The 16,650-nt window shown below is 43.8% G+C and overlaps 1 protein-coding gene across 6 annotated transcripts in view; it reads left to right on the top strand.

Moving 5' to 3' along the window:
• The first annotated feature begins 243 nt into the window (after nucleotides 1-243).
• The window catches only part of NECTIN3 (nectin cell adhesion molecule 3), a 69,691-nt gene continuing 53,284 nt past the window's right edge, over nucleotides 244-16,650 (top strand). For 2 of the 6 annotated variants that reach the window (XM_037378196.1, XM_037378195.1), the window contains exon 1: nucleotides 244-589. In XM_037378196.1, coding sequence (XP_037234093.1) covers nucleotides 364-589 — 226 coding nt within the window. In that variant the 5' untranslated portion in view covers nucleotides 244-363. The remainder of the gene's footprint in view (nucleotides 590-16,650) is intronic. The other 4 variants (XM_037378198.1, XM_037378194.1, XM_037378197.1 and 1 more) reach the window with 3 other exon arrangements.

The raw sequence follows: 16,650 nt of genomic DNA, 5'->3' as shown, positions 1-16,650 counted from the left end.
CCCCTCCCACCAGCCGCCCGCGTTGCCAAGGGGAACCCCTCCCTCCCCGTTCCTCGGGCGCGTCTGTGAGTCCACAGAGCGGGCCGGGAGAGGCGGGGGGCGAGGCGACTTGCGGCGGGGCGGGGGGGTGAGGGGGTAGAGAGCTGGCGGGGCGAGGGTCGAGGTAGGCACGCACGGCACACGCCTCCCTCCCCCCCTCCCCGCGGCGGGGTGGTGTGGCCCGCTCTGAGGAGGGCGGGGAGCGGCGCGCAGCGCCTCCCTGCTCAGTGACACACGCACCCGGTGCGGGGAGGCGGCGGCTGATCGGGGAGCGGGAGGGCGTCGTAGCGGCGGCGACTGGGAGCCGAGCCCGGAGCCCGGAGCATGGCAGGGGCCGAAGCCGCTGCGGAGGCTGCCGCTGGTTTCCCCCTTTCGCCAGCTCCTCCAGCCCGCCGGGAACTTTTTCCAGCGGCCGGTGGCGGTGCCTCCCCGCGGTGGTGGTGGTGGTGGCGGTGGCAGCGGCGAAGGCGGCAGCAGCGGCGGCGGCTTCGCTCGGCGGTACCGCCGGGGCTGGGGCTGCTGGGGCTGGTTTTTTCTCGCTTCTGCTGTAGTAAGTGAAACTTTTTCCCGTTGGCGGCCGGGGCAGGGCGAGGGGGCGGGTGGAGGAGGAGAGAAACCCGAGCCTGGGCAGCTCCGGGGGACTCGGCCGAGTTGAGGGAAACTTTGCGTGCGCGCCCGGCGGGGTGGCGGTTGACCTGCTGGCCGCCCCGCGGCGGGGGGAGGCGGCTGGCAATCGCGGAAGCTTCCCCCGGGGCAGGAGGGGGTTTTGGGGGGGGACCGGCGCCTGGAGACCCCCGGGCGCCTTCCCCCGCCCTCTCCCCGAGAAGCTCCCCCCCTGTCGCGCCTTGAGCCCGGCGCCGCTAGGAGCGAGCGCCGGGCGTCCCGGGAGGCCGCGGCGGGGAGGGCCGCTGTGCCGGCCGTTGGGGTCCCTTGCCTGGGGCGGGAGCCGCCGCCGGCAGCCTCCGAGTTCCTCCGGCCGTGGGCTCGGTGCCGCCCGCCTGAGGCGGCCGCAGGGCGGCGGGGGAAGTTTATCCGGGCCGGGGCTTCCCGCCGGGCGGGCGGCAGGTCAGCGGCCGGAATTCCCGTCCCGAGCGGCGGCTTCCGCCGGTCTGCGGGAGCTCGGCGCTGCTCCCCGCTGTAGCCCGAGGGGAGGGTGGGTCTCCGTGCGCCCCGGCCGCGCTTGGGGCGGGGGGATTTTTTTGTCTCCGTTGCCTTGCATCGTTGTTCCCCCCTTAAGTGGGCTGAGACCGGTGCCGGTTAGCCGTAGGCTCACGGGTTTAGGTCGCAGCGCTCCTCCTGTGAGAAGGGATCTGCGTGCTCTACACCCTGAGCAGCTACTCCGGGGACACTGCGGTGATGGGCTCCCGTGACCACTCGTCGGAAAATACCACCCCCACCCCGCTTTTTCCTGTGGAAAGCAAGCAAGCGGCATAGCAGTTGGGAACTAAATCCCAGCAGGATTTTATCTTTCTTTTTTTTCTTCTTGCGTGCAATCTAGTGTCATTTTTACAGCAGTGGAACATGGGGGGGGGGGTAGTGGACTTGGGCAAGAGCACATCAAACCCCATCATCCTGCTGTTGTATTCCCAATGCAGCAATGAGTAGTTGGCAGGGATGTTGTATTATAGGACGCGCTGTGTCCTTTCCCTCTTGAAGGAGGGAGGAACAAGTTAGAGGAGGTAGTCCCCGGAGGTTCATGTGGAAAAAAAAAATAAAATACCGAGGAACTTGCAAGGCGTGCCACTATAAAACAGTTGTGTAGTATCAAATGCTTTTTCAGGGAGGGAGTTCAGGCACTGCTGCTCTAAGATTGTGCTCTTGCATGTAATAGTCTCCCCCCTCTGGCAATGATGTAACTTTCAGTAAAGATGATTATTGCTAATTTTTCAATATTAAGAAGGCGCCACATCTCAAAACCTTAAGGCTTGAATGCTTAATTTCCATAGGGTGGGCAAACTTCTTGCGCTAGTGGGATTTTTTCCTCTTCCCTTTTTTGAGGGTGATTGCTGCTCTTTTGTGATTTAAAAAGGTGAAATTGCAGACTTGACTTAACCTTGCCAAGCTATTTTTACATGTAAATGTGAAGATAATAGTAACAATGAAGTTCAGAGCAGTGTCATGCGAGTAGCTTACTATTTTAGTCTTGATGAGCGTAATTCAGATGTCTGTCTTCCCAGATTCCTTTTGACACATGCGAACTTGACTTCCAACTCTTCAGAACATCTGCCAAAAGTGGGAAAGTTGTGTTGAAGTAATGTTCTCTTTCAAGTGCAGAATTTTGAAGTATTATTTATGGATAAAAGGGGAAACTTAAAATAGCAGCGACTTTAGGACTGTAAGGTGTGGAGCAGGGGAAGATGATTTTTCATCAGTATCTTTGTTTTTACTTTTTCCACCCGCAAAACTTGCCACAATTGCTTTAATTATCTCTGTAATTGTCACAGGTGTGTGTGAAGGGAAAGTAATATAAAGACTGCCTTTTAAGAATGCTTGTGAATACATTTTGAGTATGATGAACCCAAAACTGCAGACCGTTCTTCCTACTGGGTGTCAGTTCTGATAGTGCTGGCAACAGGAAGAACTGAAAACAGCACCACAAAAAAATCCCCAAAACCATCAAACCGGTAGAGTAATTTCCCTATAAAATCAAATGAATTTTTATGCAATCATTTTGACTGACTGCTGGAAATGATTACTTACTCAATCTGTAACTCTCAGAGAAATATTGCATAAACGGCCCAACACTTTTCAAACGAAAAAACTGAAGGGAGAAGGAAGAGACAAAACATATGTGGACTCTGAAATAACAGCAACTTTTGGATTTTTGCATAAAAGTAGACCTGCTTTTAATAAATCCCGCTCTTCTTAGGAAGTCGAGACTATTGGATTCATCTTGCATGTACAAGTAATTTTTCTACTTTGTGGTTGAATAGTGTGTGATGCCATGAAGTATGTAGTAAATTTATACGCTCAAATTCAGCATAGCTTTGAACTAGGGGAGATACATGGCATTCATAAGAAGCATCATTGTACCCTTGAATCTATAAAATAACTTGGTATACATCATGGTAAATATTTTTCACCTATGCTACTAGATGATGAATTCCTTGCAGTTAGTGCCTTGTTAGTTTGCACACAGTGGTAAGTTTTTTGCGAAGTTTTTTGGAGTGTAAGTATGAAGTAAAAACTAAGCAAAATTTTGAAGTGAGGTGAATAGAAAAGAAAAACGTGGAAGATGCATTTTTTTGAGACTTCATTGAGGATTTTTTTTCCACTTTTCGTTGCTTATGTTAAGCTTCTCAGTAAGGCTAGTAAAAGAGGTGTTTGTAGAATATGTTTTTAAATTTCCACTGAATTTTTCTGTTTCTTAAATCAGCCTGGAGTACAAGAATTTCAGCCTGTAGCGGAGCTGGGAAGGTTGAATTATAAAGATGTGGATAATACAAGTATACAGTGCACTACATACAGAAAAGGAGTTGCAAATTAAAAAAAGGGAAATTCCCAAGTAATTATTGACCAGAACAGTCTATTGGACTGGAAACTTCTTTTTATGATTTCCAGGTTAAGTCATGACAAAAGTATGAGGTCAAGAGAACAAGGAACTGGGAAAGCGTGGCAGAGTGGTCAAAAAGACACCACCACTTTTTCCTCCTTGTATGTATAAGGAAATGATAGTTTAGAAATTCCCCTCTGAATGTGCATTTATGTTTTTGAAAGTGGTATGGCGAGAAATGCATTTTTAAAAAGCTGTTAGGTGAGTCAATACAACAACAGTAAGAGAAGGAGTAGGAAAACTATAGAAGGTATTTGAAAAGTTAGAGGGAATGGAATGTTGGTGAACTATGTACTAGGCAGGGCAGCGTGTGAAACAAAGCAACTGCACTGGTAGAAAAAACAGTGTAACTTCAAATGGAGAGTTAAACCTAGGCTGTTTTAGGCTGTTTCATAATTAGCAAAGCAAAAAAAAAAAAAAAAAAAAGCCAGAAGTTTAAGGCTGTTCTTCAGGATAATGTAGTGTAATACGAGGTGTGCTGTTTTGGAACAGTTATTAGCTCTGTTGTGTTGTGGTAGCTCTGTCCTGTTCAAGATCGCTGTGAAACTGTGGTGCTTATGTAAAATAACTACAAACCAACAAAATACAGATGCTAACATTTAAATAAAATCTATTGTATAGGCTTATAATTCTTGACAGCTTTTTAAATTGAGATTTGTCTTGTCTAATATTTATCTGTAGCACTGCATGGAAATAGTGCAAGTTGAAGTTGCTCTGAGAGAAGTGGTTATAAAACTTGCATGGACAGGGTGAAAGCAGGTTTACAGTAATCATAAATTTTAGGATGAATGAAAAGTGAGGATGCCAATACTTGGGCTTCTGGTGTGCAAGAACTCCCATCCTGTATATATGGAAGTGAAATGTAATGTTACTTGAGTTGTTAGGATGTGAATGCATTGAATATTGTAAAAGAGTTATGATGGTTGTTTAGCCACTTGAGCTACATAAAGATTGAAGAGTCTCTTGAATTCTTGCCTCCTTAAATAACTTAATGTCACGGAATATGAAGATTCTTTGATACTGAACAAAAGAAGGCTCTAGCAGGATTTATTTCTTAGTCAAGTGTCCTGTTTAGAAATATGGCCAAATCTAGGTTGTTCTCTTTCCTATCCCCTTTATGTAGTATTCATCCCAGGATGATACTGGGAAACACAGAACTTTTCTGTAGCAGGAAAAGCAGAAATATGTTGCCTTTACAGGGCATCTGTACCAGCTGATGACCTTTCAGGTACTGGTGGTAGAGCTTTTCAGGTATGCAAAAATCACCAAAGTAAATGCATCTGCTGTGAAAAGGGAAAGGAATTGAGGGTGTGTTGCTTCAGGAAGCAGTGTGTGGGGCTAATGAGTAGCACTTGTGGAGCTCAGAGAAAAACTTGAGAAGCTTTAGAAAGTCTGAATCTCAATTTTTAGAGTCAAAATCAGTAGTGAATAGAAGTAGGGCAAGAGAAGTACACAACCTGGTGTCCAAACTGGTAGAAGGTAGTCCTGCTAAGTGCCAGCTACTTGCAGGGCTGTCAGTAAACGTTGTCCTTTTTTAGTGTTGATTCTGTTATCTGTTGAAGAGTATTACTTTCCATTCCATGTCACACCAGATTGTTGCTGTGGAGGTAGCTTGACCTGCAGTCCTGTAGTTGAACGTGACTTTGTCCAGAGTGCTTTATCGGAATGTGTGGCTACAGGCTGGCTAGGTCAGGCTGCAAAGAAGTGAGAGTGCTGAGGTTTTGTGTGTTGTCTGCTTGCTCTGCAGTCCTGATGCATTGCCTCTTAAAGCCGAGCTGTGTGATGGCAGGTTACTTTGCTCTGGCACTGTTTATGTTTATACTTGGACCTTTTGTTTCCAGCTTTGAATGAGTGCCTTGTATTGAATCAGGATTATTTGAACTTTTTTTTTTTTAATCCTGATGACTGTTATACTGACTGGTACATGGATACTAATGCAGAAGTTCCTGTAAGGAATTTTCTTAGGGACTTGATAATTAGGTACTGAATGGCCAGTTTTTGTTAATTAGTGAAAATTGTCTGTAGTTGTGATTACTTGATTATTACTGTTTTTTCATGCCATGTGTTGTTAGGTTTTGTGTTGTTTGAAGAGGAGGAGGTATATATCATCTTTACCTTCTAACCCAAACCATTCTATGATTCCATGTGGGGTTTTGTATGGGTTTTTTGGTAGGGTTAGCCTATCTAAAACAAGATTTTTGAAAAGTATGAGTTTGAAGGACAGTTGTATTCACTGCCTCAGATCAGAGCTATTTGAAATGCAGTAATGTATTTTTATTCAGAGGATCAAGAGGATGATGAATTATTGGATTAGGCATGAGATGGGTTGATCAAGCTTTCTTGTTAGAGGTAGAGGGGTCATTAACACTGTTCACTATTCCTGATTAGAAAGCAAATGGATTGCCTAGAAGAGAGTATCATGTAAGTCTGGGAAGACATGCCAAGAATGGCTAAGAAAGAAAAGATGGAAATAGCTGAATGTGGATAAAATGCAAGGAAATAGATGAGAAGCAATTAAACAGCAGAATGTGCAGTAAAGGCAATGTCAGGGCAAGTGATTACTGTGTTTCCGTCTACAGAGTAGACGAAAAATGTAGTAGATGAACAAGCTGTTACATAAAAGCTTGTCGTACTCCCCTGTGTGTGAAAAGATGGTGAGAGTGTAAAATAGTGGGTTAAAAAGAGGTGTAGATATGTATGAGTAAGACTTGAGGGGGCTCATGGCTAGTATTTACCTTGGTTCTGAAAAAGCTGGGCCAGCGGATGATTGCCGCACAATTCAGTACACAGGCTCGTGGTGTGGAGCTACAAGGCATAGCATGACAACGTCCAAGTCAAAGTAAAAGCACCAAACAAACTCAATAGATGAATGCTTCAAGAGTTATTTTTCCCCTTACGCTTTTCAGGTAATTAACTTTTAGACTTGGAACTGTTTTACATGTGAATTCAAAATTTGGTCTGTCTCTGGGTAATCAATAGAATAAAATGAGCAGCAAGAATGAAAAACTTCGAAAGTCTTGAAATCTGTCATCTATACTTGTGTTTTCCCAAGTGTGGGGAACTGCGTAGGTTAAGTTTAACATCAGCATGTTATCAAGAAAGTCACTATTCAGGTAGTGAAAAATAACAAACTTGCAGACTATCCTTTTATTGATACTGCATTCATCTGTTCAATAGCTGTGCTTTTTTCCAGTTTTTTCAAGTAGTGTACAGAAGTAAAAGCAATTTTAATTTTGTGATACTTAAAATAGCATGGTTTTGTGTTCTCAGCATGAAAGCTAGTTAAGTGTAGCTTGTACTTTGAGTTGACTGGTGTACTAGGATTACCTGCAGCAGTACATGGCTCTTGCTGATTTTGCTCCGTGCCCCTGTATCAGGTTTTCATTATCTGGCATTTAAGATACCTTTGTATCTGTACAGGGGATCATTGTTTTCTCTTTTTCTATTAGTCAAGGCTGGTATAACATGATAGCTTTTAAATTTGTCCTTGGTGTCTTCCTGGAATTAGTTTGAACAGGATGTTTTCCTTAAGTGACTGTTATTTTAAATACTTAGAAGGTGCTACTGCTGTCACTGTAATGCAGTGGCACACGCAGAGTTTGAAGGCACTGAAATGGCAATCTCTAGCCTTTACATTCAGCAAGTATGTTTTTTAGGCTAGTCAAACAGGTCTCCCCAGCTGATGTGTGTACAGATGAGCGGAAGAAACACACTGTGCTAGCTTGATGATTTAATTAGTTCGTTTTGGATCTGTTATTTTCACTAGCCCTTGAGCTGTAAGATTACAAATTAGTGTTTGATTTAAATTTTTGTTAAGCCTCTTTTGCGTAGGCATTCTTTGCCCAGTTCTGTTGCTGCTTTTTTACTTCCGATACCACCCATGCTGCTTATGGTTAAGCTGAACACTAATTACTGCTGGGACAAGCACACTTCAGAACAGCCTGTTGGATGAAGGCGTGCTGGACATAAAATGTGAAAAGGTTGAGGTTACGTTTAAGTTGGGTAACTAGTTTTACTTAATTTCTTTTCATTGTACATAATGTGATAGAACAACAGTAAGTTTACTTAAGTGTAAATTCAATTACATCAAATGCAAGGAACTTCTTCAGAGTAACTGGGGGGGAGGGGGGAAAGCCTTTTGATTTGTATTAACTTGGAGTAATTTTTCCCCCAAAATTCATTCTTAATTTCTCCTACATCACCCATTGGCCCTTTCCACAGTAAACTGTGTTAAAGATTATTACCAAAGGTTGGAGAAGCAAAGATCAAAAGCTGTTAAGCTTCATTCTGTTTTTGAACATGTTTATAATGCAAATACTACCAATATTTACAAAAACCTACTGCTTAGCCCTTAACCTTCACACTATTTCTGTGCTTTAAACTCTTCCATGCACTTTTGACTTCAAAAGGTAAACTTTCTTGAAACAGAAGAAATGTTGTTATGACTTCATTAAGGTACTCTTAACATTTAAAGAGGCACTATAGGTCTAGAGAAATCAAGCATGAGCATTTGATGGCTGTGACCATACTGTTAATCACTTCCTAGGAGATGTAGATGCTTCCTCTTGAAAGTTTCAATGTGTTAATATGTAGCTGAGGTAGCATAAAATAGTCTACCTCCGGTAAATGGCAAGTGTAATATACCCATTTATCCAGGATATCCTGTATAGGAAGTATACCAAGTTCTGCATGGTTGTGTTTCAGCAGCTTGTGGTATCAGGGGTAGTTTAAGCTTCTGCACATAACTTCTGCGGCAGGGGATTGGAACTAGACTGGCTTTAAGGTTCCTTTTGACTCAAATCATTCTATGATTCTGTGTATAACAAGTGCTGAGTTCAATGGCTATAAAATAGTAAGGCTTTTGACAAAACCAGATTCTCACAGTTGATGCACATGAGCATTTCTTAACTTAAATTTCTGTTAAACATTCTGTCAAATCAGAACGTAATCTGTTATCAAGAAATGGTCTTAATGTAAGCTTAATGTAAAACTTTTTCAAAAGATTCTGCTGAGAGTGTTCAGCTTGACAGAAAAAGGTGAGGGCTATGGGACACGGGAACTTTTGGGGAAGGTCTTTTCGTGTGTTTTGAGAGCTACTTTACAGCTGTGTTTTCCAAGACTCAAGAGGCATGGCTTAGGTGTGATAGATTGATGTGGCTGCAGATGAGGTAAAAACTGAAGTGAGGAAAAGGGGTTATGGTGTCACCTCAGTTTGAGACTGCTCAGAAAAGGGGTCCCGAGTTGATTGCTGCAAGTACATAGGGCAAGTCTGTGGAAGGCCACTAAGATAGGAGGTCAGTAGTACATAATGTATGGAAGGGGAATGAGAGGCAAGTTTGTCTAGACTTTACTTTTCTCAAAGCTGAAGCGCAGGATCCTAATCGCAGGCTATGTTTGCTTAATAGAGGTGAAAGAGAAAACAAAGACACACTCTCCTTAGCTATGCACAGGGAAAGGATAAGTGGCAGCAGACGCAAGCTGCGAGAGAGTTCTCATAACCTGTTAGCAATATGTTTTCCCACATGGAGAATGAAGCACTGAAACAGGTTGTGGAATCTCTGTCCTTCAAACTGTTCAGAATCCGACTATGGTATGACCCTGAGCAACTTTATCCGACTTCAAAGTTGGCTCTGCTTTTCGGGGATAGGGTTGGATAACCTCCAGCAGTCCCTTTCAGTCTAACTGAGCCTCACTTGTTGTGCATGGGTAGGCAGGAGCTAGTATACTGTAGGCACTAGCCCTGGAAGAAAAGTAGAAGTAGTTGGAAGTCTCTCTCTATTAAGATTAAAATGTCCAAGTACAGTCTGCAATAAGTTTTTCCTGTAAAGGCATTTGACTGCTAAAAGCTTACTTTAAAATTGGATCTCATTGTTATCTCCTAATATAAATAATACATTTTAGAGAATTTCTTAAAGATTTGCCTGCATTCCTTCTGTTAGCTCACTGAGTTCCTAAGACCAGTCCCTTACAGCACGGAGCCGAGTGGCAGTGTGACAGATGGGGAAAATGAAGTTTGGCTGTAAATCCAGCAGCTATTATACAGCATTCATATGCTTGGCTGTTGGTTATCTAGGCCTGCTGTCTTGAGGCAGTTCCTGGACAAGAAGGGTTAACTTCCTGGAATAGATTGCAGTGGAGGATGGCCTTAAGAGCTAAAAAAAAAAAAAAGCCAGCAGTGTCAGCAGTGCAGAGGGCAGCAGGCATCACATAACTTCCCAGTGTAACTAGTAACTCATCAGGTCCTGTCAGGGACAGCTGGGATTTAGGCACTGTGTTCTCTGGTTTGCTGTTCCTGACAAAATACATTGGCTTTCTATTCCATTGTACGGCTGCAGTTGTTAAATATTGGCAGATGACACTGGAACTTTACAAGTCACTGAAAATGTGAAGTTAATGTTTAGCTGTCTTTCTGAACTTACTCGAGGCCTTGCTAGTTCACGTAGTGCAAAGTACAGCCCGTCTCTTCCACCAGACCTCAGCTTTTCCTGGAGTAGGTGGTATGTGGGAAGACAGCATATAAAAAGCAAAGGAGTGGTCTGCTTAGGGGAATTGAGGTTTTCCTAGGGATTGGCAGTCTTCTCCCTTCAGCTAGAAAGACGTCACATAAGTCAGTGTTCCTGACCAGTTTTTGATGGTTTTCTAATTCCAGTGTAGAAGGTATGTTCTGGGGGCAAGGAATGCTAAATGCTTACAACTGCTGCTGTATGCTTAGCAGAATGTCAGATCCTTCCTTACAAATTTCACAAAAAAACAAAACCCACCCCCACCACCCCCAAATCCTGATACCAGGTGTTTATTTTAAGCAATATAGAATTTTGCTTGCACAGAATTTTTTGTCAGTTTATCATTGAGCTTTCTCTAAAGACTGTATGCTCATACCACCAAATACAGTGGGCAGGTTTTTTTGAGCATGCCATGTTCCTTTTTCCATTTAAAGTTGGAGCAATGTCCATTTCTGCTTGACTTGCAATTTTTTCTTTAATCTTCCTATGTAAAAGCAGTATCCTATTAAAGATATTAATGCAGCAGTATTTTTCTGTTAGTTTTGTTCCCTCAAAAATGGCTGAAATGCCTTATAGTCTAAGTTATCCTGAGTAAGGGGATGTTACTTGTGCTAAAAATTCCAGTCTTGCTGAAGTTTAATAGGAATTTCATGGACCCTGCTTTTGGAATGGCACGCCTTTAAATGGCCATCGTTTCATCCTGTCAATACCAGCTAGCATTTCTGGTAGTATTATGTTACAAAATTGTTTTTGTTGATTTCTTAAACTGTCTTGTGTTTATACTGAATGAACTTAGTTGCCTGTGACAAAGAAAAGCAATCTCTGTACTTTTCACTCTGACTTTATTGGCCATTATTGACCAAACAGTTCAGAAATCCTTCTCGCCTTCACCCATGCTTCTGAGTAGGTAAAATATGGCTTAGTTCTAGGAATTGTAACTTAAATGCGATCGCTTTTTATTAGACCTTATATTTGAACATAAAGAGTAATTGTGAAATTCAGAAATTGACATTAATTGTTTCTCAGAGTCCATAGATCAAGGCAAACAAGACATTGTTAACAATGAGTGGAGAAGTTGGGTCTGAGAGGTGCAGTAGGGTGGGAAGAACAGAAAGTACATAGCTGTGGAAAACTAAGTTACTGTATAACAAAATAATTAAGTACTGCTGTGGTACTGCACAAGCCTATAAATATAGGCATGGACATATGTTAATTCTCAATTTATATCTTCATTGCTTCATATAGCCAGCTGAGTTGGCCATCATTCCAACACGTGTGCCATTCAGTTCTGTAGTTAATATGTAGGTTCTGGCTGACCATTGGAGCTTTTGTGTGCTGGCTGCTGTAAAGGCTGTGAAATGCCTGAAGGATCAGGTATGAATTCACAATCACTAGAGTTCAGCAGTTAGGGCTAACTTCTGGATCTTTATGTAATACTCGAACTAATGGCGAAGGACTTGCTTGCGAAGATGCCTTAGTCAGCTATTGCTTTTGGTAACATGCAGGATAAAATTCTGATTTGTGAATTCCACAGGTCATGCATTCAGCAGTATCTGCTAGGCCTATCAGCACAGTGATACTTAGATTGCCTTTCAAACAAGTACCAGCTGAGATGTGACACAGCGTTTTTTTTTTTCTTCCTGTTTAAGAAAGCTTACTGATGGCTAGCTGGGATTTGTACTGCTGGGGAGTAGTAGTCTCAGCACTTTCAATTACCAGATGGAGGAAGCTAATACTGCTTAGTGGTTTCATCATATCTGTGCACCTAGTTTTGTGCATCTTAAGTCTCCTGTTTTGTGTGAAGGACCTAGTGTTGGAAAGAAAAGGGTGATGGTTATCAGAGAGAGTTTCTTGTGGGGTTTGGAGACACCCTATCTGTGGACTGGATGTCTTGAGTTCTTTCCCCCTTTCTGGGCCATTGGATCCAGGATGTTTTGGAGAGACCAAGTCTGGTCTTTTGAGTGTTGTGTTTTGCAGATACCAATGTGTTCACTGATGATTCTGCCAAGGGTCACCCTGAGCATTATCAAGAGTGACTAAAGAACTCTCAGGGCAAAAGTGTAAGACGTGAGTGCAGAGCCCACAGCCTGGGTGCCTATCCCAGTGAGAGAGAAAGACTCTGGTAGGAGTGAATGCATCTGGCTGGTGTTGGAAGTAGGACTTTGACTCCTGATCACTGAGCTCTTCTTGAGAAACAGACTGCTGAGCTAGAGACAGGGTCCATCTGATGAAGTAGGGTGGGAGTTTATTATCTAATAGCAGAACTGGTGAGGAGGGCTTTAAATAAACTAGGTATGTTGGGACATCCTCAGATTTTTTTTCTTTAATCTGGAGGGAAGACGTGAGGAGCAATAAAGAAGTGTCCAAGGAGGAGATGATGGGAGAGTTTGTTTTCTCTCCCATCATGAAGGCAGCACAAGTGAGCACAACTGCAGACATGATCTCACTGGGGTTCCAGCTATGTGGTGGGATAGTTTGAATGACTGGAGTAGTGCGATTAGCCTGGATTCATGTCTTTTGGGAAAGGCAGGCTGAGAAGGTGAGGCAGGGATAGTGGTCTACAGAAGAGTAGCTAGAATGCATGGAGTGTTGCCCTTAAGCAGGTGACAAGCTAGTTAAGAGCTCATGGATAATGTTAAGAGGACAGATCAAAACTATTAAGTGTCTGCTGTTGCTGACTTGATCAAAAAGTAGATGAAGCCCTCTTTAGGCACCTGGAAGAAGCCTCATGATTGCAGGCTATGGCATTCATGGGAGACTTCAGCCACGCCGGTATCTGCTGAAAGAGCAATGGGGCTGGGTGTAAACCATCCAGGAGATGTCTGGGGTATATTGAAGACAATTTGTTGATGCAGGTGATCATGGGCTGGCTAGGGAAGATTGTCTACTTAGCCTGTTACACACAAACAAAGAACTGGTTGAAGAAGTAACAGTCAATGGTACTGTTGGCTGAAGCAGCTTTGAGACTGGGATTTGAAATACTAAGGAGAGTGGTGAGGACTGATGGTAGAATCATAACCCTGGCCAAAGAAAAATTTTGCCTTGTTTGGGGATCTGCTTGTGATGTTCTCATGGGGGAGACTGTTCTGGTGGGCAAAGGAGCTGAAGACCGCTGTTTGATCTTCAAGAGAAACCTCTTCAGACTACAATAAATGTTTCCTGCAATGTGCAGGAGGTCCAGCAGGTCATTCCAACAGCATGGAAGAACAGGGAATTCCTCACTGAACCTCAGATGCACAAAAGGGATCCACAGCAGATTGAAGCAGGACAAACATGGAGACAGTGTCTGAGAGCATAGATATAGAGCTGGGAAAGCTCTAGCTCGGCAGCAGCTGGAAAGTAAGGGATGTTAAAGGTGGCAGGAAAGGGTGCTGCAACTATACTGTCAGCAAAAGAAAAACTAAAGAAAATGTGCCTACTGCTTAGTGGGGCAGGGGACCTAGTGAGGAATTACATGGAAGAAGCTGAGGTGTACAATATCCTGTCTCAGCTTTGATTTTATTTTTTTTTTTTCACTGGTGGGGTCTGTCCTCTGGCTTCCCAGTTAGTTGAATCTACTAGCACCATCTGGAGGATGTAGCATAACTCACAGTAGAGGAGGATATAGTTTGAGAGTACTTAAGCCATTGCACATATTCAGGACCGTGGACAAAAAAATGCTTCTTAGGGTGCTGAGTGCGTTGGCTGATGTCATGTTCTGTCACCTTTGAAAAGTCATAGTGACTGAGGGAGGTTCCTGGTGAGTGGAAGAAGGTAGATGACATACCCATGCAAGAAAGGTGGATCCAGGAAACTACAACCTGGTCAGCCTTGCCTCAGTCCCTGGAATGGTTATGGAGAAAATCCTCCTCTAGGCCTTCTCCAGGTTCATGAAGGGCAAAAAAAGGTTGTTTGGCACAGCTTGAAGGGTGTGTGGAGTCCAGCTGGTGGCCAATTGTCCATTGATACTGGGACAAATACTGTTCCATGTCCTTGAAGGCAGGATATAGTGTGCTTTTAAGTTTGTGGATGGATGGTACCAAACAGGGATACAATTGATACACCAGGAGGCAGGACTGTGACGTTGAGCGACTTCAACATGCTGGAGAAAAATGGACTGACTGGAATGTCATGGAGATCAGCAGTAGCAAGTGTGAAGTCACGCATCTGGACTGAAATAACCCCTGCAACAGCATGGGCTGTGGTCCAGTGGGCTGGAAGGCAACTTGGCGGACAGATGTAGGGACATGGTGAACAACAAATTGAGCAGTTTGCCCTCGCAGCAAAAATGACCTCATCCCAGGCTCCATTCAGCATGACAGCAGGTTGAGGGAAGGGATCTTGGAACAGGAAGCTGTGTCCAGTTCGGGGCTCCCCAGTACCAGAGGGGCACCGAGGTACTGGAGCAAGCCCAGTGGTGGGCCTCTGTGTTGGCTGGGGGCTGGAGCCCAGGGTGTGTGAGGAGAGGCTGCAGGAGCTGGGCCTGATCAGCCTGGGAAAGGGGGAAGGATCTGCCATTGCTGCCTGATGGGAGCATGTCAGGAAGGTGGATCAAGGCTTTCTTCAGAGGTTCCTATTCCCTCACATGCTGCACAAGGTGCAGTGTGGGAAATTTGGAGCCAATGTAAGGAAAAAATACTTCTTTGTGAGAGAGAACAGATATTGAAGCAGGTGCCCAAAGTGGCCGAGTCGTCAGTCTCTCTCTATGTAGATAGTCAAAGCTTGACTGGATGAGTCTCCAAGCAGTCTTAACTGGGCTTACTCTGAGCAGGAGTAAGTGGCCTCTGGAGGTCCCTTGCCTCGTACCTATGGGAAGTCATTATTCTCTAAATCAATATTAGAGCTTGTTTGCCTTTGTCAATGATAAATGGATAGTGAAGAAACCTATACCTTGGAGTTCACTTGTGTTTGTGGTACTTGGTAGGTATCCTGACTGGAAACGATTAATACAGTTTATACCTGTGTCGGAGATGACCTGTTGAATAGTTTGGAGACCTTGCAGGCTTTCTATGAATACCTTTGCTGTGCAACCTTGTACTGATAAATAGTGATTCCTGGGACTTGAGCATTCTGAATGCTTGGGTCTAACAGAAGAAGTCAGAATTATGAAGTGAAGAATGTCTTGCCGCAGTAATTTATACTCTGATAGACATGGGCTGTCTAGCTCATGTAATCTAGCACGATACATATTGCATTTATGCTGCCATACTAATCATAAGGGTATGCATCTATTGCTACGTAGCAGAATACAGCATTCTGCCTTCTAGTAAAAGACGGCAAGCAGCGATGGCAAAAATCCTGTACTGATCACTTGGTATTGTGGTTTTGGATTCTGATTGGAGTTGTCTTGTATTTCTGTTTATGTAATGGCAAGTTTGTTAGTGGTGGTGCTGAAACAAGGACCATGTAACTTGGAAAGGAAATTGTTGGACTCTGTGTGCATCTCCTGTGCATTGCGAGTTTGTGGCTAGGTGGAAGATGAAGACGCTGTACTGCTATGCCATTGATAAGTGCCAGATTTTTAAATGGAGCAGGACTGATGGGACAGTAACTCTTCGACTTCTGTGATATTTAGTGCCTGATGCCCCAGTACCAGTTTTCCTCTTAGTCTCAAATAAAATAATAAAAAAAAGGGCAGATATTGTGACAGTATTAAATTGCTTTTCTGAATAAGGAGTGGAGCAGTTTGGAGTCTGGAAGGAAGCATGGGGAGGGTATTTATTAGGCCAAACCTTCAGTTGGCAATCGCTGTGGTCTTGCTATGACCTTTTCCTGAAGAGAATTCATGTGGGGGAAGCTATAGCTCTGGGTGGTGCTGGAGGATAGTAGGATCTTGCCTATTGAATTTCCTGGAGCATGAGGTGCCCTAATTATGTATAACTACTTTTTGCTGGTAGTAAGTTGGAATAAAGATTTATTACACAGAGTTATGGAGGACCTTACAGAATGGACTGATTGAATAGTGAAACAAGCTGAAGTACAGATAAATGTTCACTGATACCCCCAAGGCCTCCTTTGTTGAGGGGAGAAGTTAACTCCATATATATTATAGATTATAAGTATTATGTATTGGTGTACTTGGAAACAAGGCCCTGAGCATGCAATGGTGAGTTCTGTGAACTGAGTATTTTCTGTTAGCTATCTTTAAAAGGTGGGGGTGGTGGGGGTGTCAAATCAAGTGTTTGGGAGTAAGAGAACAGAACACGCTGTGCTAATGTGTATAAATAGGTTGTTTGCCTGTTCTTCAAATACTTCAGTTTTGATTCTTGATCTTAAAAGCAAACTGAAGAACAACACAGATCTTAGGGTTGAAGTAGGTTCAGAGGTGGGCAGCAAGGGTCAAAGATATGAAAGTGGTCGTCTTAGTGAAGTTGGCTAAGACTTAGCTGAGAAAAGAGGCGATTTCTTGGCAGGAGGGGAGGAAAGTGAGGGATATGGTGGGATCTTTGAAATCGTGAGTGATGTCAACAGCGTATGCAGATTAACTCTTACAGTGCAAAAAGTAGGTGCTCATCACATGAAGCTAAAACAAGGCAAGCTGCAAGCAAAGAAGGTGTTTTTGGAATTGGTGGCAAG

The sequence above is a fragment of the Falco rusticolus genome, chromosome 2, assembly GCF_015220075.1.
Source record: "Falco rusticolus isolate bFalRus1 chromosome 2, bFalRus1.pri, whole genome shotgun sequence".
NCBI lineage: Eukaryota > Metazoa > Chordata > Aves > Falconiformes > Falconidae > Falco > Falco rusticolus.
The sequence above is the reverse complement of the archived record's forward strand: the minus strand, read 5'-3'. Positions and strand labels throughout refer to the sequence as shown.